The 22,327-nt window shown below is 37.1% G+C and overlaps 1 protein-coding gene across 1 annotated transcript in view; it reads right to left on the minus strand.

Moving 5' to 3' along the window:
- Positions 1 to 22,327, minus strand: part of LOC119773617 (semaphorin-6B-like) — a 54,646-nt gene that overhangs the window by 3,062 nt on the left and 29,257 nt on the right. Inside the window, exons 3-16 of the mRNA XM_038270678.1 lie at positions 22,015 to 22,126; positions 14,089 to 14,149; positions 13,932 to 13,994; positions 11,057 to 11,155; positions 10,885 to 10,975; positions 10,489 to 10,608; positions 9,660 to 9,748; positions 7,609 to 7,826; positions 7,390 to 7,521; positions 7,059 to 7,208; positions 6,790 to 6,966; positions 4,099 to 4,239; positions 1,697 to 1,774; positions 1 to 62 (exon numbers count right to left, since the gene is read on the minus strand). Coding sequence (XP_038126606.1) covers positions 1 to 62; positions 1,697 to 1,774; positions 4,099 to 4,239; positions 6,790 to 6,966; positions 7,059 to 7,208; positions 7,390 to 7,521; positions 7,609 to 7,826; positions 9,660 to 9,748; positions 10,489 to 10,608; positions 10,885 to 10,975; positions 11,057 to 11,155; positions 13,932 to 13,994; positions 14,089 to 14,149; positions 22,015 to 22,126 — 1,593 coding nt within the window. The remainder of the gene's footprint in view (positions 63 to 1,696; positions 1,775 to 4,098; positions 4,240 to 6,789; positions 6,967 to 7,058; positions 7,209 to 7,389; positions 7,522 to 7,608; positions 7,827 to 9,659; positions 9,749 to 10,488; positions 10,609 to 10,884; positions 10,976 to 11,056; positions 11,156 to 13,931; positions 13,995 to 14,088; positions 14,150 to 22,014; positions 22,127 to 22,327) is intronic.

Raw genomic sequence — 22,327 nt, forward strand, 5'->3', positions numbered from 1 at the left:
CATCACAGTCTCCTAGATGGGAGGTGGTGTTTCCATATTCCACATCTTGTTGAAAAGGGATTCTGGAGTCACAAAAAGAACATTATGAGCAACACGTTTATCTTAGAGAAAAGGAAACACACTTCATTTATTAACTTTATATAACTATGACAATGTGAAATTAGATGTTTACAACCTTAAACAGCCTGATTTTCTTTTTTTTTTTTTATAGAAAAGAGATCCATTGTGGTATATGATGACAATCAAATACAATGTCATCAGGCCACAGTAAATAAAATCAATGTGGGACAAAGTAATGAATTATCCATTGTAATAGGATACGCTGCCGTGCTCATTATTGATCTTCTTCCTCAGCAGGGTCAAGGCATGGGTCAACAATGCAAGTGCAGATGCAAGCAAGTGCAGATGCATTAGACTGTACAGTTTAATGTTTTTATGCTTACAATATAAAATAAATTAAACATTTATACAGTTGTTAATTCTTAGCCTGAAATATTTATCACAACTTGTACATACTTGCATGGCTTGAATAATTATCTAATTGACTTAATTAACTTGGATCAGTTTTAAATAGCATTAAATTGACTTCTTATATATAAACAACTGTTTATTTTAAAATAAAGAGCCTTTGAGTAAATATCTGTTGTTACAGACATACTATAATGCAAACATTCCGAAATCTATATGGACTGAAATTGGATTACATCCATAAACATTTGTTGTTTTGGAAAGTTTATGCTTTTATTGGCTTAGCTCTTCTTGGTCCATGTTTGTACATGAGTGGTGTCTTAAGCTCAGTGGTGCGCACCTCTGCTTCTGTTCTGGACAAAGCCTCTGATAGAGCTTTGGTTCCTTTAAATGTATTAACCTATTAACCTAGTACAGAGCTTCTCTTTTTAACTCTGTTTCTCAGCTAGAAAAGCCATTAACGGATGTACTGTTGCCATTAACTCTAAGCTCTCTTCTTTTCCAGATTGAAACTACTCACACATTGCTTCAGTTTTATTCTTTTTATTTCTGCTTTTTGTCCTTTTTATCACCAGCTACCACAGCATATGGATTCCTATACCGAACATGTTTCACCTCAAGGTTTCTCCCTGTTGAAAGGGACTTGTTCCTTTTCATTATCAATAGCACCATGCAGGCTCAGGAGGACAAACTGTTCCCTATACTCAGCTTTATTAGATAGTTTTCTACTAATCTGCAATTATATGATCAAAGCACTTTTAGTGTACAGTCAAAAATTATAATCGTACAGGACTATGTTCTTGAATTTAAATTATTTATACGATTAGATTATATTCGAATAAATTTGGTTGATATGACTTTAGTTTATTTAACTGGATGTCTTTTAAAGTGTAATTACACCTCATTGGTTATTATTTGTTATTATTTAAATAGGCAATATCCAATTAATATGCTCAGGAAAAAGTTTAAAATTGTATTCATATTATACATGTTGCATGGATCAGAAGTACCTAATGATCAAGGAAAAAAATAAGATCCTAACCACCACTAAATATTTCAAGCATTTTGCTTACTGCATTTTCACGGTCTTAGGAAAATGATCACGGGTGACAAATTTGGGCTGGAAAAAACAACAAAACATTCAGCATTCTTCCTGTAGACATTACAGTCAGTCCACCTGCACAGATAATGAACCATTTAATGTGCTTTTTGAGTTTGTTTCCCTCACCTCGTCCCTGGTCTCAGAAATGAGCAGGTACTGCCTCTGGTCCACCCACAGTATGGATCTCTTGAGGCAAGACAGCTCCTGAGTTTTCACAGAAATATGTTTAAAATTAGTTAGCAAACATTGAATGCTGAACAATTAGGAAGCAGGTCAAAAATTGATGAAAGTTTTACATGGTAGTGGTTGAAAGGCATCAGTGCTAATAAATAAAAAACCCTGCAGCCCTGATGGGCATTCATACAAAAGGTAAGATTCCTTTAAGATTATTATAAAAGCTGTAAAATAATAACTGTAGCCAATCTTTATGCAGCGAGGAGCACATATTGCATCCAATAGATCTTCGCTCAACATTATACAAATATATATGTTCACTGTGGTAAAGCTCAGCACTGTGCCCTACTTTCACAAATTCCTTCTACAGGTGCTGGTCATAAAATTAGAATATCATGAAAAAGTAGATTGATTTCAGTAATTCCATTTAAAAAGTGAAACTTGTATATTATATTCATACATTACATACAAACTCATATATTTCAGATGTTTATTTTGTTTAATTTTGATGATTACAAATGACAACAAATGAAAATCTCAAATTCATCATATCAGAAAATTAGAATATTACTGAAGACCAATAAAAACAAAGGATTTATAGAAATGTTGGCCAACTGAAAAGTATGAACATGAAAAGTATGAGCATGTACAGCACTCAGTATTTAGTTGGGCCTCCTTTGGCCTGTATTACTGCAGCAATGCGGCGTGGCATGGAGTCCATCAGTCTGTGGCACTGCTCAGGTGTTATGATAGCCCAGGTTGCTCTAATAGTGGCTTTTAGCTCTTCTGAATTGTTGGGTCTGGTGTATTGCATCTTCTTCTTCACAATACCCCATAGATTTTCTATGGGGTTAAGGTCAGGAGAGTTTGCTGGCCAATTAAGAACAGGGATACCATGGTCCTTCAACCAGGTACTGGTAGCTTTGGCACTGTGTGCAGGTGCCAAGTCCTGTTGGAAAATGAAATCTGCATCTCCAAAAAGTTGGTCAGCTGCAGGAAGCATGAAGTGCTCTAAAACTTCCTGGTATGTGGCTGCGTTGACCCTGGACCTCAGAAAACACAATGGACCAACACCAGCAGATGACATGGCACCCCAAACCATCACTGACTGTGGAAACTTTACACTGGACTTCAAGCAACGTGGATGAAGTGCCTCTCTTCTTTTCCTCCAGACTCTGGGACCTTGATTTCCAAAGGAAATGCAAAATTTACTTTCATCAGAGAACATGACTTTGGACCACTCACCAGCAGTCCAGTCCTGTTTCTCTTTAGCCCAGGCAAGACGCTTCTGACGCTGTCTGTGGTTCAAGAGTGGCTTGACACAAGGAATGCGACAGCAGAAACCCATGTCTTTCATACGTCTGTGTGTGGTGGTTCTTGAAGCACTCACTCCAGCTGCAGTCCACTCTTTGTGAATCTCCCCCACATTTTTGAATGGGTTTTGTTTCACAATCCTCTCCAGGGTGCGGTTATCTCTCTTGCTTGTACACTTTTTTCGACCACATCTTTTCCTTCCCTTCGCCTCTCTATTAATGTGCTTGGACACTGAGCTCTGTGAACAGCCAGCCTCTTTAGCGATGACCTTTTGTGTCTTGCCCTCCTTGTGCAAGGTGTCGATGGTCGTCTTTTGGACAACTGTCAAGTCAGCAGTCTTCCCCATGATTGTGTAGCCTATAGAACTAGACTGAAAGACCATTTAAAGGCTTTTGCAGGTGGTTTGAGTTAATTAGCTGATTAGAGTGTGGCACCAGCGGCCATCAATTTTGAACCTTTTCACAATATTCTAATTTTCTGATATGATGAATTTGAGATTTTCATTTGTTGTCATTTGTAATCATCAAAATTAAACAAAATAAACATCTGAAATATATGAGTTTGTATGTAATGTATGAATATAATATACAAGTTTCACTTTTTAAATGGAATTACTGAAATCAATCTACTTTTTCATGATATTCTAATTTTATGACCAGCACCTGTATGTATTCATACTCAGCCATCATCCCACTAAAGCCTCTCACTTCCAGGCAAATATTATTTCTTAGAGAAAACCAACACTAGTAGAATAAACAATAAACCAAAGTAGCTGCAATGTGACAAACACATATTGTTTCCCTTGTCTGCTGACTTGAACAAAAACAGAAATATATATATATATATATATATATATATATATATATATATATATATATATAAACGATTCATAGGCTACTAGAGAAAGAACAGCAAAAAATCTAAATAAAGATATAAAGTAAAACAAATTTGTCAGCAGATAGTGCCTTGGGCGTTTTGCACTGCTGCATTCAAACCAAACTGACAACGGGAGAACAAAAGGTTGGATCCATAATACTTACTTCATGCAGCGAGAATGCAAATGGCAGCGAGATGTGGGCAGTCTGACCAGACAGGAGGGGAACGCCAGCAGGAGAGTGTGGCTGGTACGATCCAATGTCAGGGACAAGAGCTGACGGGCCTGAGGGGAGTCCTCACCACACCTGGAGAAAGAACCATAAACACTCAGGACAGGACATGTGAGGTAGGAGGACATTTCTCTGCCTCACATTTCAAGCCTTAAAAGCAATATATCACATCAGAAGTGAGATAAGAGAAAGTTTTTGCAGTAAATAAATTATCTATACCGGTACATTCATTAGGTCATAGGGCATCACATGGCTGACTCTTTATCTATCAGTCTTTTTTGCACTTTTGCATGATAATAAAACAGTTTATGACTTTTAAACTTATGCTTGCTGCTGAGGAAAAAACAAAAAGAGGAAAGACGTTAAACGCTTTGTTAAACAGACAATATTTTTATGCCTTGCTTTTATCTCCAAAGTGCTTCGGTGATTGTGTTTCTTTTTTATGAGCCATTCAAAACTCTTTCAAACTCATGCAGTAAGATATGCACAGACAGTTTAAAAGACTAAAAGTATAAAGGAAACAATTAAATAAAAGAGGCTAGAATGAGGCCTTTTTGTTCTGCAGCAAAGAGGTGTGCATAGAGTACTGTGTGTCACTGTAAACATAAAGGAAATATCTCTAGAGATCTTAAAGTAAAAAACTAAGAAAAATTGTATATGGTTTTATAGAGAAGGCACTAAAAAATACCAGGTAAAAATTAATAACAGGAGGCTAAAAAACAACATAGAACATTACATTTCTCAATCCTTCTTTTTACTTATTCTTAAAAGTTAAATTTTCAATTAAAAACATAAAAAATTTAAAATGAGAAAAAAACCTTTATATATAGAAAAAACATTTAATTCATTTTTAAAGGTCATAGGCAGCTGTTTTATGTCCTGTGGTCATTACATTCTCATTATGTATGAATCCTGCTTATGTCAAAGAAAGGGCCCAAACTAACAGCTTGTTAAAGAGCGGCAAAACCATTCAAATCTCAAAAACCATAATTTTATAGTTGGTTATATGAAAGCTGTTTTATAAACTTTTAAATTATATTTAATGTCTGTTGCATCTGTTGGGTCTTTAAAGAGAACCTAAAATACATGGAAGGGGACATTGGAGGGAGTGCACCACCAGTGGTCCTCTTCTGTGAAACATTTGCTTAAAAACAACACATGTTAGCCTTCTCTGTTCAGGCCTGCTGTTTGATAAAGGAAATGTGGTGCAAAAAATGATGATGGTTTAAATATATAAATTTTTTATCTATAACAGCTTGTGTTCCTTTTACGTATTTAGTCTGAGGAGAAACATTTCACTAATATGTTCTCAGTATGATATTCACACCAGGAGAAGTGAAGTGCTTTCTCCAGCCTCGATTTGCTGACCTTTGATCAAATAACTACCCAATGAATGCAGACAGTACCAGAGTTTAAAGCTTTATAAATAGTGTTAGCTTTATACAATATGACATTTTTAGGTTTCTTATATGAATGATCATTTGAGTAATATTTGGCCTTGCCCAAGTTTTAACTAGCTTTAGCTTCAGCCTGAGGGACCAAATAATCTATAAATGAATGCACACCAGTGAGTAATTTTCTGACACAAAAATAAAGCAATAATAAATGTTAGGGTGAAGTGGTTCAAGTGAGTATTATTTCAGTGGTTGTTAAATTGACTTTCTTTTTTAATTAGATATTATATTTAAGTGGCTTTTGGGGGGTATTGTTGATTGTAAAGTCGAACAGCTCTTTCGTAAAATGGAAGCTGAGGAAATGGATTTTGGAGGCAAATGGACTATCAAATATATTTCTATATATTAGGAAGACAATATCTATACACTAAACTCCTCTCTTCATTCCAATGTAAGAGGAATCCTATTCACTGCAACAAAGTCCCTAATGCAAACATGCTGACAATTTAAAGAATCATAAAATACAATGTAAAATCGCATAGACATTTTTTTACTTAAAGGTTAGAGATTCCACTTTGGACTAAAACAAAATGAGAATGCTTTAAGACTTTTCTAATTAAAGGAAGAAAGCGCATTTAATAAATATTACCTTTGAACATAAACTCAAAAATAATGAGCTTTTCTTTTTAAAGTGAGAGTGTTCCAGTTTTTGAAGATCATCGGGTTTTTTTTCAGTAGTGGCCAAGTGAAAAAACAGGTTGGTTTTACTCTCTGACCGCTTAATACTTGAAGATCTAAGTGAGATGTATCCGAGAAATAACATTAGCAGGAGTGCTGACTTGACACCGGTGTATGGTTAGATTATTGGTTTGTTGCATTAATGATTGATAACTTTTGTTTGAATGTCATTTGCTGCTAACAGCAGAGCTCAATACAATTTAATGCATCTAATGGATCCTGTAACTCTCATCTTGGACGCTGTTGCTCAAAAAAATGTTACACAGGTTTGTTCTAATTATACGTTTTAAGTAACCTGTAATGAATACCATGGTTTTAGCTGAAGAGGCTTTTATACTGAGCTGTACTTAAACCAATCTGGTTGTGAGGAAATGTGAGAGTTCATGAGTGAAAATCTCACTGGAAGCAGATTCAGTGGGACTATGTGGAACATGACGCCAAGACGGACAATGTATTGGAGATAAGCAGTAAGTATGTTTTGACTCCCACTCACTTCTCTGGATTAAACCCCTCCACCTCCTCCAAAAAAACACTGCTATGAGAGACTGATTCTCCTCCAGAAACCATTAGGAACTTCAGGATGGTCCCTCTAGTGGAGCCCAGGAACAAAACAGTCCGGTTCTTGTGAGGGCCGGCTTCTGTGTCTACCACCATGGCTGTCAACTGGTACCTAGATAGATAAATCAATAAAGTACACCCATATCAACATTCATAATTCTTGCTGTATTTTTTCCCCTCATGCTGTAAAATCATAATGCATACCTTCCCATAGTCTTAACCACCCAAGGTCTATGTCCCAGCAGTGGCACAGTCTCGTCCATAAGTGGATGGGTCTTTACAAAGTTCAGCACCTCATCAGGCAATGTTGTTGATGTGCTAAATCTGGATCCCTGCACTGCACACCCACCGGGCCTGTAGTAAAATAAAGAACAGGACAGACAATTCACTTTCAGGTCTGCGTAGGTGACTTCTTCCTAAAAAGTAATTAAGGATTTATGGGATAGACGGTTGCTCATCGAAGAGCTTTAAGGAGAGTATCTATGAGACAGATGCTCAGGACGGGAATGCTGCAGTACTTTTTGCTTCACATCACCTCGGTTTAGGCACTGCCTCATCTGGTACAGGTGTCCAAATAGACTCTGGGGATTTTTGCTCTTTAAATCGGCCCTCAAACACATGAGCGAGCTGCTGCATATCAAACACGCAAACTGCAGAACCTGGAATGCTGCCAGAGATGAGGAGAGAGAAAACGACGGTGAGAAAATGATTAATCCCTGTTAAGGTTTTGTAAACATAGTGTATCACTGGCTACCTGTTCGGTGGTGTGGAAAAGAGACCCAGAATGACGTCCCGTCCCTGCATATGGATGATGTTGCTCGTGGCGTGTAGGAGGTTGAAGTAAAAATGGGAGTCTCCTGGGATGGAGCAGTTAAGGCGTGCCTTTAGGAATGTGGTCCACTGCTTCTCGAGGACACGCTGAGATCCACCCAAATCTGATTTACACACACGTGCCACACGGGATACCATAACCTGAAATACAAAAATATAGATAGGAAAATATTGAAGGAATAGTTTGTAGTTTTTAATGAAATCATCGTAATAGCTCATTTCAGCTGTTTCAAAATAGTGCAAGACTGCAAATAGCTAGCAATATGTTAAAAATCTACACTGTTCTATCAGCAAATCCATGTCGCTAGTGTGGCATCCCTCAGGGATTGGTGTTAGGTTCTTATTTTTGTAACACACATTGTACAGTGCTATTTCACTCTCTGTATATATGCTGCTTTAAATTTAATCTGGATGTAGAGCTAAATTCTGGAAATTACATCATACCAAGTTTAACAGTGTTTCAATTGAGAGGGGAAACTTCAAGAGTTTACGTATTGTTTGGGTGTTATTTATTGCCTTCATTGACTCTGCTAGCAACTGTAGCATCAGCCGTTTACCTAATAATAATAATGTATGGTAAATGACCTGTATTTATAGAGGAGATTTTCAAGTTAGGAAACTTCACCAAAGTGCTTTAAACTACTTTCCGTTATTTACCCATTCGACCAGACACCGATGGTGGCAAGCTACATTGTAGCCACAGCGGTCCTGGGGCTCACTGACAGAAGCAAGGATGTCAGTAAAAGTCGAAGCCGGGGCTTAAACCAACAACTCTCCTAATGCAGGGAAATCTGCATCCAATGCCACTGTCGTCTAAGTGTTTTTCACCATTTCAACAGATGTTTGGTATGTAAAATGTAAATCACCAATTTGATTGGCTTAATGCTGATTGAAAAACTCGCTTCACTAATTCTTGATAAAAAAAAATGTTTACCATGCGTCATAATAGCACACATAGTTTTAAATATAATAAAATGGCAATTTTGATAATCACATTTCTGACATTTTTTTTTTTTTTACCTAGTATAAATTAAAATACATCCATGCTTGTTTAGGAAGATTCAGAAGGCCTCCAGATTTAATGAAAGTCATGTCCATAAAAGACAAAGAAGAGCCTTTGGTTTCTTGTGTTTATCATGTCTGGATTTTGATCAGGACTATACACTGCTACCCACACTAATGACCATGTAGGAACAGGCTTTAACTCTCATCATTAACTTTTATGGTAAAGAGTTAAGTTTACAAAGCAGGGAAACCATCTGTAAGCGTTGTTTGCAAAGAGTTAATTGGCATCACTTTAAAATGCATTACTGGCTAAGTTATGAATGTTTCACATCAAAAATGAGCATAAATATCCCAATACTAGCCTGGCATTACAGCAAATCATGGTTTATAAAATTAAAGGAGAAAAACACAACGGTTTTTTTTGTGACCGTAGCTTTATATGAGAAGAAACAAATACTTAAGCTCTTGGTTTTTACATGATGTATTTCCAAAACCTTATAGTTATACTAAGAAGTGATTCTATATTGAAGAGTTTTGCACTTTTTAAAAAACTTCAGCTTGAACAACAAAACTCTTGCTCTTCTGGTAAAAGAAGCAAGAAAAGGACAAAAAAGAGCAAAACCCCAGGGAACCAACTTCTAAAATGATTGAGGTTATGTTGCAAAGCTTTGGGAAAAATGTATCCCCTTTGACCTACTGTAAGGCTATTAGGAGCAAGTAACTTAATTTTGCAATACTTAAGTAGTTTTAATATTCTAACTTGGCTTACATCAGTAAACATGTAAGCATTACCATGTGGTTGACATCTTGCATTATGCCAGCATGAGCATGTTGGCAGACAGTCGGACATTATCTAAACAAGTCAAATCAACAATGCTTGCAGGGGCTTTGCATTATTGGACAACTATTGATTACAGAACATTCACAGAGCAACTAAAGGAAAGGAAGTAATGTAAAGGAGAGCGGCACCTTCTCTAGGTGATGGAACTCCATAGCCATCTCTCTGAAGAAAAAATAAATATGAGGCCCCCACTCCATGGCACTCACAAAGTAGGGCTCTGAAAAAAAAAGAAAAAAAAAGTGACAACACTATAAAGCAAAACAAGAAATACTGCTGTCCACCACACTGACTAATTAAACATTCATATCCTGTTTAATCAATCCTCATAGACAACAGGGTGAATGTTATAATGATCATTTATTCATCTTCCACAGCTTTGACTCGCCTGAGCCTGTTTTTTTCCCTTCAGGCTGCCCTGTTCATTCAGAGACTAGCTGAGATTTGAAATCTATGGGGACTCTGGCTAACCTCAATATATCACTCTGTCTGATCGCATTTCTTTTATAAAACGCCTATTAAAAGAAGGCCTGATAATGATGTCTGGTTCTGTTGAAACATGGTTATTATTTAGCTCTGCAAACCTTTTTTGCCCATGACCTCAACATAAGTACTTAATGGTACTAAGCTTCTTTAAACCTTCTAAATTTTAACAATAAATACACAGACTTCAATTAAAGTTTTTTTCCATAAAAATTAGCAATAAATCCTTACAGGTGTTATTGATGCTACTATTTCATCTGAGGGAACAGAAAGTTGTTTAGGCTACACCTGTAGCTCTACAGGAGAGGCAGCTAAGATTCAAAGAAAGACCTCTGTAACACTTCCAGTTAAATTGGTTCAATTTTCTTTTAGCACAAAAGATAGCAAGTGTGGTTTCAATTATTTGCTTGCTGATTGTCTGTTGAAAGTGTCTTGGCCCTGAGGGGTCACTTCCAATGTCCCTGCTTCTAAAAGTACCTCTGAACCATTTAGAATCGTGCTTCACTGTGCGCAGAGCTGGGCTGTCGCCGAGGCTACGATAGATGACCGCGTCGATGGCCAGAAAATCAGTCACAGTCCCCGTAAAAAGGCTTCCATCTGAACAAGAGGGTAAGAAAGACAGAGAGAGAGAGAGAGCAAGAGACACGATGGGAGGAGATTAGGGAGAAGAGTGGGGACATGGAGATGGAGAGATAGCACAAGGTCAGAGAGATTAAAACTAAACAAGCAATTCAGGAATAGGTCTGGCTATAAATCACTTGTAAAGGTAAACCTAAGTGTGTAGTGTGTGCATTTTGGCGACTGGAGCTAGAACTAACTGTGGCAAACAAAAAAGGGAATCTTTGCCTCCAAGGTGCAAAGTCAACATCCTACCTGCAAATAACGCCACATTAGCATGTCGGGGATCATACGGACAGCGGGCCATCCCGCTGACAGGCTCTCCTGCCATTTCTAGAGTGTCTCGCTGCAATAAAAGAAGAATCATAAAGACAACACAACTGGGAGATAAAGAAATTCTCTCACATGCAAATAGAGGAATACTAACAGTGTAGTTGGCACACAGAGGGTTGAAGGCGTTTGTTCCACATACAAACAGGCCGTCGTGTTGGCTGAGTAAGACCTTGATGAAATTGCGACACTCTTCCTGCAGGAAAGAAGAGAAAGAGAACATTAAGGAAGAAAAAGTTCTGCCAAATATGAAACGGAGGATTGTCCAATGCCAAGAATCAGAGGAAGAAATGTAATAACAGCCCTAAGGTGAAAAAAAAACCCAGAACCTCACTGTTTCTACAGAACAATGGGCTCTGACTATTCTATTATCTTCAAAGCAAAGGCTGTAGATGAAAGTTTAAAAGTGTCAGGGAATCAAAGATTTCCTGACACTTTTTTTCTCTTTAGTTGATCTCTTGGACAATTCCCAAGAAATCAGTAACGGATTAAATGTTCCTCTCTAGGAAGATGAGAAATATATCTCTTTAATACAGTTTAATAAGTGCAGACCTACTGATGTTCAACGCACTGGCTCCACAGCTCACTAACAGCTAATAGTGTTATACTAACACTAACCTAATATTAGTCTTGATCTATTTATCTGTATCTTGTCTTGTTTTATTTTCCACCCCTTTTCTCTGAGCTTAATCTGTAATCATTTAGTTTTCTATTTTTTGCAACTTCAAATTGTTGTAATCCAACTAAAATGTCCATGACATGCTTTGATAAAAACCAAACAAGATTTTAACGCCACAAGTCTCTTCTATATCTTCTCCATAAAGCTCTTCCTGTCTCAGTTTTTCTCCTTAGACTTTTCTAGGTTGTGTTTCTTTTAAGAACCTTTTTTGAGACACAGATTATCTTCAGTCAATCTTAAAGATAACCAATAAACCGGTTTATCTTTTACGGTAAATCAGAATGCTCAAAATGTATCGGGTTCACACCAAAAAAGAGCAGACAGGACAAACCTCTTTTTGCTAAAGCGAATATAACGTGTATTCTATAAGACAGCTGGAGAGTTCAGAAGCCAGCTGCATACATTAGCAGTTTCCATGTCAAATGAGCCACATGTTCCCTTAGCTACACATTTTTCTGAGTTTTATTCCTTAAAATAAAAGGTGTTTGATGATTGTTGCTTGTAAGTTTGAAGCGGCTACTCAAACTCAATGAAAAATAGTTATATAGATTCTTTTTATTCCAGTTGTCAGTGACAACGTTGATACCTTTTGGTAATATCTGGATGCTAATAGGTCTATTTTCCTCAGGAAAGAACTGAGCAGATGTAGTAAATGTGTGCTGCTAAAAGACACAGTGGTCAGCAGAATTCTTAGGTATGCTACGAAGATGTCCTATAAGAAAAGACTACAGTGCTTACCCTGCCTCTACTCAATAACCGCTGGAGATATCTGTTACTGTTTTTGGCTGTACAGAAGAAAAAGGACGCCTCCCTTTTTGAAAATTTGACTGTCAGGCTTGGTAAAAGTTTGGTTTTCCACCTAATTTATGTGAAAAAGTTGGAAATTAGATAGATCTTATAATTAAAGTAAAATGTCAGTCAGATGTTCCGAATATCAATTATTGACCAAATTCAAATAATAGATGTTTTCATCTAACAGTAAACTCTGAATTGGACAAGTATTTTCACATGAACACGATGTTCTATAGGATTTTTATCTTGGTGTGTTGCAGCAAGTTTCAACAGATCTTACACATAATTGCAGGAAAGGTATTAAAATAGTTAGTCTTCACATTTTAATGTTAATTTAAAAGTTAAAGGTATAGTAGAGGATGTTTTTTTTCTGAATGTCAATCATATCACCAGAATGATGTCAATCATTCTGGTGATATGTTTACGTAACTCGTCTACATGCTCGTCCCCATTTCCACTTATCGGTGGTGAGTCTGACATAGTGGAAAAATTGCAAATCTCCTTTTGGAAAGTAAGCTTGTATGAGTGATGCAAATGGCAAATTTTAATAGCAGTTCCCTCTGGGGAGCAGGTACAACGTTGTGCATATGTATTTATTTTTAAGTGGAGAGGGCTGTTTTTTTCAGAAATTTGCAAAAATCCTCCACTATACCTTTAATAACCATATTAAAATATTAGCGTATTCTTTAACAACTTCAGTTCTAGTATGGTAAAGTGTTACAGGTCTATACTTAAGGTAAAAGTGACTTTGACTTCGAGGAGTAATGAAATTTCAAATATGTAGTATCTGAAAATAAAAAAATAAATATTCTAATGTCTAATCGTGTTTTGGACATTTTTCCCTTTATCTTATAGGTCTTTTTTTCTGTTGTCTGCCTTGCACCCATACTGTCTCTCCACCTTAAGCCAGTCCTCTTGTCTTTGCTCCTGTTTTATCACAGCTTTAATTCTTCCTTTCTTCACACCTGCAGTCTCATCTTTTGATCTGCGCTCCACAGCCCAGAGGCTGCCCACTCCTCCATATCTGTTTCTCTCCCTCGTTCTTATTTTTCCTCACCCACACAAACACACCTATGCCTCCTTTCCCCACCTGTTTTCAATTACAGCATCCTCCCCGAAGGCTGCGTCAGTTAGCTCTTCTGTTTGTTCGACACAAGTTCCTCTGTTTGATAAATCTTCTTCCACAAGTTACACCAGAATTGAATTTTGCCAGCTAGCCGGCTGCATTCACTCACTTCTTTTTTTAAGCCCCACATCTTTGTTCTGGTTGTGTCTTTTTGAAGGCTATCGATGCTGTATGAAACAGAGAGGAAATCATTGCATGCAGAATAAATGGCTTTCAGTTTCTTTCAGCTTCGGTAATGTTTGCCTCCATAAACTTGATTGGTTAATTTACTGCTTCTGTAACCTCAAAATCAAATTTGTGTAAAGCCTCAAAAGCAGGGGCAGCCTAAGAAGAAGGTTTCTAAAGCAGATTGGGTTTGTGTTTTCAGTGTTTTACCTCATGTTTGCCCTTCATCCGACACACTCGGATGTCGTTCTTGTTGGACTCCCAAGTCCTTTTCTGAAACACGTGAAGCACATGTAGAATCACTTTGCAGTTATACAGGAGTGTCAAATTAAGTAAAAAAATAGAAATATTTATATAATAGTGATACCTTGCTGTAAAACATCTCTTCCCCCGCCATGTTGTCCAGCTCCACTCTGTACAAATCATCTCTGTAAAACACAACAAATTGCTCACATGGTGTGAAGTAAAAAAAAAAAAATCTTCCAGAGGTTTTTTTTTTTTTACCATTTTTTCTTTTTTTCATGTTCACATTCTTTCATATTTCAGAACACAAAAGGTATTAACAACAAAATAACATACAGAAAACCTGAGTAAATACAAAATATTATTTTAAAATCCTTATTTTAAAAATGTTTTATGTTAACTGTAGGCAGCAAAAAAGATAAAACACATTGTAAAGATTTTGTGCAGACCAGGAGAAGAATAATTTTGGCGTTGCCTAATAGCCGTTTTGTTCTTTTTTGGCAAGCAGTGGTTTGCGCTTTGGCTAGGCCATTTTTGCCATTTTTCAATGTTGCACACAAACTTAACCAAAAGTCAACGAGTTCTGCAGTGCTTGGGATGTTTCTCTGGATTCTTTTTAGAACTTCCTGGGTGAGTTGTTGAAGCACTCTATAGTTCATGTTAGAGTGGTGACAATTCCAGGAATAATTCACCATGTTATTTCCATTTGTAGATAATGGTCCTCACAGTGTTTTGCTTAATTATTCAAATCTAATTGTACAAGTCAGACTGTGATATGGCCATGGGCGTAGGTTTGCATAGGGACCACAGGGACCTACCAACATTTTGGACCGACCAACTTATCCCTACCAATAGTTTGATGTGAATAACATTTTTATAATTTACAATACAGCATTGTTGCAGCAGTCGCTTCTTTTGCTCTTGCAGCTCTGCTGCCGGGTACACAGTAAATGTTGCAGTGTTAAAGTAACACTCAAGAGTACATTTGGTCCCACCCTGACTTAGTATGGGACCAAATGTACGCTCAAAGTGTTACTTTAACACTCAAAGGGCCGGATTTATCAAGATCCAATTTTGCGTGCAGTAATTTGCGCTCGCAAAATGGAATTTTGCGCGAGGGGCTGGACCATGGTTTGCAGGTGATTTAACAAGAGCGATTGCGTAACTGGTGGCAGGTGCAAAACTGTTGGAGACGCCCTATTTAAATGATGGTTTTGCGCGTTTTGTGGTTTGCGGCAAAGTAGTTTGTAGTTTCTACAAACTAGTGCATTAAGAAATTAAAATCTTACAGTGATATATAAAGAAAATACTTTGGCAATCTTTATTCCCTAAGGTGGTATGTGGCTGAATTTCTACTTCACTGCAGTAAAAAAAAAAAAAAAAAACAGGTGTTTTGTATTGGCCTGTAGAAAAATGCACATACCAAATGGCTCACAAGAAGTGACTGAGGATGAGATTACGCATCCCCGCAGCATTGGCATGTTGCTCCACAGGCGCAGGGGGAGAACCCCGACCCTGTCGGACAGCACTTCTGAAAAACGAGATTGGGAGATCACAGCTCTCACTGCAACTGTACGCTGGAATGACCCAGATGCAAAAAAGTGCAATGTTGCAAGGAGTTTTGTGATATCTGGTATTGCGTGGGTCCTCCTTGTGGCTGGCTCCAAATCCATTCGGAGTTCCCCCAACAGCTCCAAAATGGCAATGCTGGATAAACGATATGATTTGATGATCTTTTCCTCGTTCATTCCAAAAATATTCACACGGAGTGAAAAAATGCGTTCTCTGCGTCTCCTTGCTTCATTTCGATGTCTCCTTCTTGCGACAATAACCGCTGCCATGTGTGCGCAATTACGCATACAGACCATTTGCACCTTCTTTTGAAACGTGTTAAATATAGAGTCAGATACCGTTAGCAAAATTGTTTTTAGGTTTGATAAATCACTTTGCGAGTGCTAAATTAATATATTTACATGTTCTCCTCCCACAAGACGCACTTTTGCGTGTAAACGCCCCATGTTGCATATTCATTGCAGAAAAAGTACTAAATGGATAAGAGGCGCTATTTAGCACGTTTTAAAGACCAAATCCTTTTAGCACGCTGTTGATAGATCAGTTTGTACATTTTTTAGCGTGCGCAGTGAAATAGCTCACATTTTTATACACGCAAACCTTTGATAGATCCGGCCCAAAGTGTTACTTTAACACTGCAACATTTATTTGTCTTTCATGTCCCCTTTACTTTAGCGGCGCATGTAACTGTGCTGTTTAGCTCCAGTCACATTGGTTTTTCTGCCTTAAGTTCCGCCTTCTCTCTTCCTGATTGGCTATTTTCTAGTCTGTAGGTGTGCGCGCGTGCTTGGAGCAGGAAGTTTAGATTTTATTCACGCAAGAATACTGCTGTTACTACAATTAATGTTATGCTACGAAACTAGTCCAAATGAAAAATCTAAATATTATCTACACTAAAAAGGTGAAAACTGCTTATTGTAGTTCTGCAAAGAAGCAAGAGAGTGTGTTTTGACTTGTTGAACTTGAGAAATGTAAATAACCAACGTTAGCACCTCAAAATAAAATTGAATTCTGAAGTATAATACATTTAATCAACAAAAACATTTTATACAACTAAATATTCTGATTTGGACAGGAGTTCTGCAGACTGCTGGGGAAATGGACAAGCAAAGAATGTAAGCTATCAAAAATTCTGATTCTTAGCCACAGCCAAGTGAAAAAGAAAATGTGAGGGTTTTCCTTTTACCAATCCTTCTTTGCAATTACAGTTTAAATTTTTTGAAGATCCTTTGAGACAGTTCAGGTATAAATCCCAGGTGTTATGTCTTTTTATAGAGAATAACAACATGTAATGTTTGAATGAAATGGGATACAGTATTTACAGTCCAGCTTCAATGTGTGGAAATCAAGTTAGGTTCACATTCATTCTAATGTTTTGGATGCTGTTGTCTACACTATGGAAATATTATGTAAGAAATGTGTTCAGAATGTTACAATAAAATATATGAAATGGGCTACATAGAGTAACTCCTGCTTAGTTGCACAACTTGTATATATATATATATATAGTTAATATTCTACATGTTCAGTGTCAGTTCCTCTTCTACTTCTTGCGTACATGTAAATACAATAAACATATTTGCAGTTCCTTGAATGTATTATTTTGCTTTGTTTTACAGTATAGAGAATATCAGTGTATAAGATTTAAAAGAAAATAAGAGTGGGTTTTACTTCTGTTTACCTCTGCACAATTCTATATCTTCAAATGAAAATACAGGATAAATCCACATACTGTCATGGTTTTGGTTTTGTTCAAGTTTTATCTGAGTTTTCATTGGTCTTATTTCCAATTTTTGTGTTCTAGTTATTTTTTATTATATTTTAGTTCTTATATCTCTTGTTTGCCCTCTTGTGTCAGTCTCCTTTACCTAGCTTGCCTCTGTTCACACCTGTTCCCAATCTGCTAATCAGCCTGGTCTTTGTTTCTCTCTCCCATTTATTCTCCTCCTGCTCAGTCACTCATTGCTGGTTTGTCCCATTACTTTTTCCCCTTCTTGTTGTGAGTATTCCTGGTTTTCAGCTTTTGTGGATTTATGTTTTTTTATTTTTGCATCTGTTGAACTTTTGGTTAATTATATCCTTCGAGTAACAACCTTAAGCTGTTGTGTCTGCATTTGGGTCCTGTCAAACCTCCACCCCCCACTGTGACACATACAACAGGCATATTTAGACTATATTTAGTTAAATAGGCACGTATTTACCTTCTGTCTTAGTTACTGGTGTGTTCAAATGCAAACCTTTTCAAAGTGTAAAAAAGTCTCAATTCCACATTTATCCGAGCTGGTGATGCACAGACATTGATAAACGGCATCTAATGTGTGTAACGCTTATAAAATTTGTAGGAATGTAGAAATTCCTACAAAAAGAAAGAACTGCTGTTTTCTCTTTAAACAAAATGGGCCCTGATGCTCAATTCAAGCATAAAAAGAAAATAGGCGCATGCATACTGTGTAGGACCAATGACATCAGACCAATTAAACTTAAAGGAATAGTACACCCAAAACATGATTAGCCTTCATTTTCTACTCACCCCCATGCTGAACAACACTCTGGAGTACTTTTTTGATATCTCAAATGCATCTGGAGATCTGGGAGGCTTCTTGCTGTCTGCTGACATTCAAATAATGGAGGTCCATGGCGCCCGAGACAGAAAGGTCCACAAAAGTCCACAAAAACTGCTCGTCCAATGTAATCCAAGTGTCCTGAGTGGGTAGCATCCAGAATTTACTCGAAACAAAGTCATTTAGAACGTTTTAGAGCCTAAACAGTAGTGTATAGGATTTCCTAATAGCGCCCCCATGCGCGCTCGCGATTCTACGGAAGCCGGCAGACCAAACCGGAAGAAAGTGCGCATTCAGCGTCTGCTCTGCCGATAATGCAAGCGTAGAAGAAGAAATGTGCTGTTTACCTGTGCAAAGAAAGAAACAACGAAAGAAAAATGTCTGAGGACTTCAGTGTTGAGGAAGAGCATGAGTTCTTTGCCGAGCTGAATGCGCTGGTTTGGTCTGCCGGCTTCCGTAGAATCGTGAGCGCGCATGGGGGCGCTATAAGGAAATCCTATACACTACTGTGTAGGCTCTAAAACATTCTAAATGACTTCATTTCGAGTAAATTCTGGATGCTACCCACTCAGGACACTTGGATTACATTGGACGAGCAGTATGGAGGAATATTGACACGTTTTTGTGGACTTTTGTGGACCTTTCTGTCTCGGGCGCCATAGACCTCCATTATTTGAATGTCAGCAGACAGCAAGAAGCCTCCCAGATCTCCAGATGCATTTGAGATATCAAAAAAGTACTCCAGAGTTTTGTTCAGCATGGGGGTGAGTAGAAAATGAAGGCTAATCATGTTTTGGGTGTACTATTCCTTTAAGACCAATAGTGTCCCTACCAAAGTTGAGATCAAAGCTATGCCCTCATATAGCCCAAGTACTCAAGGAAATCCAGGGAATCAAATTTATTTTATGAGGTAACAACATGCCAGACACTTTTATTGCACTTGGTTTAACTACCTTTATCCCCTCAATAAAGGATAACTTTATTTAAAAACTGTTTTTTGTATTTACTCAGGTTATTTCTTGGTCTTTCTTTTTGTCTGAAGTTCTGAAACATGTATTTGTAGAAAGTACAAAAAGAAGCTTGTAACAGGAGGCAGATTCGTTTTCATAGAATTGTGATAACATGTCTAAACAATACTGAACATCTTATTCATTATGAACAATAAGTGGTATAAAAAAAACTTCACGTTAAATATTTTTTCTTTGCTATGATAATTGAAGGGTTATGGTTTGAAAATTCTATTTTTCAGTAAATTAAACATTACGTCAGTAAGACCGAGAAAACATAATGGAAGATTTATGTGTAGGCATGTTTCTGCCACATGATTGTCTCATTAGTATTTGCTTTAAAAAGCAATTACGTTGATTTTCCTAATGAGGTGACTGGGGAGTAAGTGTCACTGTATTTTCGGTTGTTTTAGCACTAGCTCTCTTTCATTTACGCTTTAATGAAGATGCTGTTGTTGACTTTAAAAAAAATATATCAAAATATCATTTATGCCAGACAGCCATCTGCCTCTGTTTTTACCATGAGTCACCCACTGACAATATTCAGACTAAATGTGCTGAAAGCTTTGCTTTAAATGGATATGTATTACTGGGTTTGTTTTGGCTTCATTATGATATGAGCTGAAGTATTTTGGGGCAGTTTTATCACTTTTAACAACAGCTTATAACTTTTTAACATATTTTCTAGTGCAGGAACCTAATTTTAACACACATTTAAGAATTTTCTGCATTTGAATCTTGTCTTTAACAAGACAGAAACAATGCTGTAATATTTTCCACTCGTGAGCTGAGATGTAGAGTTTAATATCAGCTCTGGAAGAAAGTCTGGACCTCATTGGTGGCAAAAGGTTTGTAGGCATTTATAAGCTTGCAAATATCCAACCTTTTACTGGTTTTTCAGGGACCTCAAACAATCATTTGAGCCCTGTCCTGTTATTTTAGAGTTAAATGAACATTAATTAAACCAACTATATCGGTTGACATCTAGGATGTATTCCACAATTAATGGTTACTTAAAAATGCTTTAATAATCAAGTGTACAAGACTCACACTGCAAAAAAATGACATCTAAATAGGTTATTTTCTCTTAAAATAAGTGCCTTTGTTCTTGCTTTGAGGAGGTAAGTGAAACCCTTTGCCAATAGAACAAGACAATTTACATTTAAAATAAGAAAAAAAACTTTTTTCTTATTTCAAGTCCATATTATCTTAATATTTTAAGAGTAAAAATGCTCAATCCATTAGCAAAAAAAATCTAATTTACTTACTCAAATTAAAGTAAAATAAACTTAATTTAAGAAAGGTTTACTTATTCCTAAAGAGTTTGTGCAGTGTTAGGTTTCAATAGCTTGCATCTGTTTTGTCTCGAATGTACAGCGCAGGTAGGTGTTGCTTTTGCAAGATTTGGAACTCCTATTTTCTTGCAACTCCATTTCTGCAGAAGATAAATAAATTCTTTATTCAGCAGGAGAGACAGCTCTACGCTGTGACATGAGAGTAGTTAAATCAGACACTAAAAAAAATGTGGTTTGATCATTTTGTAGCAGTTAAGATATAAAACACAGGGAATCTCATTCCTATTGTTATGAAAAATGTGTAACTGTAACAGAAATTAAATTAATTTTTTCCCCACACAAATACTATCTCTAGGCTCTGTAGCAGCAGATCACTTTTGATTTTGAAATTTGATGTATAGCCATTACATGCTAATGTGGTTTTTCCAGCAGAATTACTTTCTGTTAGATGAGTGAAGCCATTCCAAGCTGCGAGGAAACGTGAATGACTCACAGGTAAAACTAATATCAAAAAGATAATAAAACCTTTCTCTAACTTGTACATTTGCATAAATTCACATGCGGCGGCAGCTTGTCTTGAATATTCTATTCGAGGCTTGTTGATCCACATTTCAACATTTCAGAATAGGTACGTGGGTCTGATAAAGATTTGCTCAAAGCCGGATGGCTGCAAAGGGGGCTTGAGTTTTACATAACAGGCTGATAGATATTCTGTATCAAGCATGTATAGGCAGTTAGAACCATAGAGTAGTACCCTTTAGTACCCTTTTAGAGTAGTACCCACATTTCTATCACATAGCCATTTTTCTATTCTATTTCCACATCATTTGGCTGTAATATTGTTGTTTGGATGCTTTTGTTTTGACTCTGGGCCTCAAATCCTAAAATACAGCTTCCACAAAGGTGCACGCAAAAGCCAATAATGCATTTGAAATTAGCAATAATTACATGTTTTTAGCAAGTTGGGAGTGATTTGACGTAGTCATAACAACATAACCCCTGTAAACCACAGATTCTTTATTATATACACTTTTGAATGCTGCTGATGAACAAAAGAAAGCTTTACTCCATGTTCATAATATATTAACAGAAACCATGAACTAGTTGGTATTAAAGTCTAATTCTATCATGAGCATCAGAACTGTTTTCTAGGCCTCATCTCCCTTTGTACTCAGTCTGCAGAAAAAAAGTTCCTCATGGAAGGACAAACTTCCTGTTGTCAAAATCACCATTTACAAATGTAAAAATGGGTACCATGATACACAGTTCTCTTAAGATGTATTTGGAGGAACAATTATTAATTTATCAATTGTTAATTATTAAAAATGAATATATATATATATATATATATATATCTTTTTTTGGGGGGGGGTTCAAATTGAACTGATTCTGCTTGTTGATTATTTCTAATCTTCTAGCGGTGCAAAGCGGTTTATTATAAACGATAAATAGATTCACAGCTTTCACTTGACATTTAAAAACAGCAGTGAATAAATTATCACTGGATTCTGGAATAAAATGATAACGTCCCACTGAAGAGTGACAGCAGATGGAATGGAAGCAAACTCATTTTAAAGCAAACGCGTCACAGTCGGAGGCTGTTGCTGTTGGTTACCTGGCTCCGATGTACAGCGTGCGGTTGACTTGGAGGACCGTTTGGATGTGCAGCTCCTGTCTCTGAGCGGAACGATGGGCTCTGCCCAGGAACACAGGATATCTTCTCACCACTGGTGTGTTCACATAGACATATAAAAGGAGAGGGTGAGCTGCAGAGCAGAGGAAAATGCACGTGCTCAGCTCAAGGACTTCCTGAGAACTGTGGACCTGAAGCACCTTTTCTGCTTCTATAGTTACCAGAAGTACACAGGCAGGCTGTAAAACACCCTCTCTAACCTTCACTTTAATAGTGTCTTCAATCACTCTCGATG

Source organism: Cyprinodon tularosa, unplaced genomic scaffold (assembly GCF_016077235.1).
Source record: "Cyprinodon tularosa strain WSP-4 unplaced genomic scaffold, ASM1607723v1 ctg12, whole genome shotgun sequence".
Classification (NCBI taxonomy): Eukaryota; Metazoa; Chordata; class Actinopteri; order Cyprinodontiformes; family Cyprinodontidae; genus Cyprinodon; species Cyprinodon tularosa.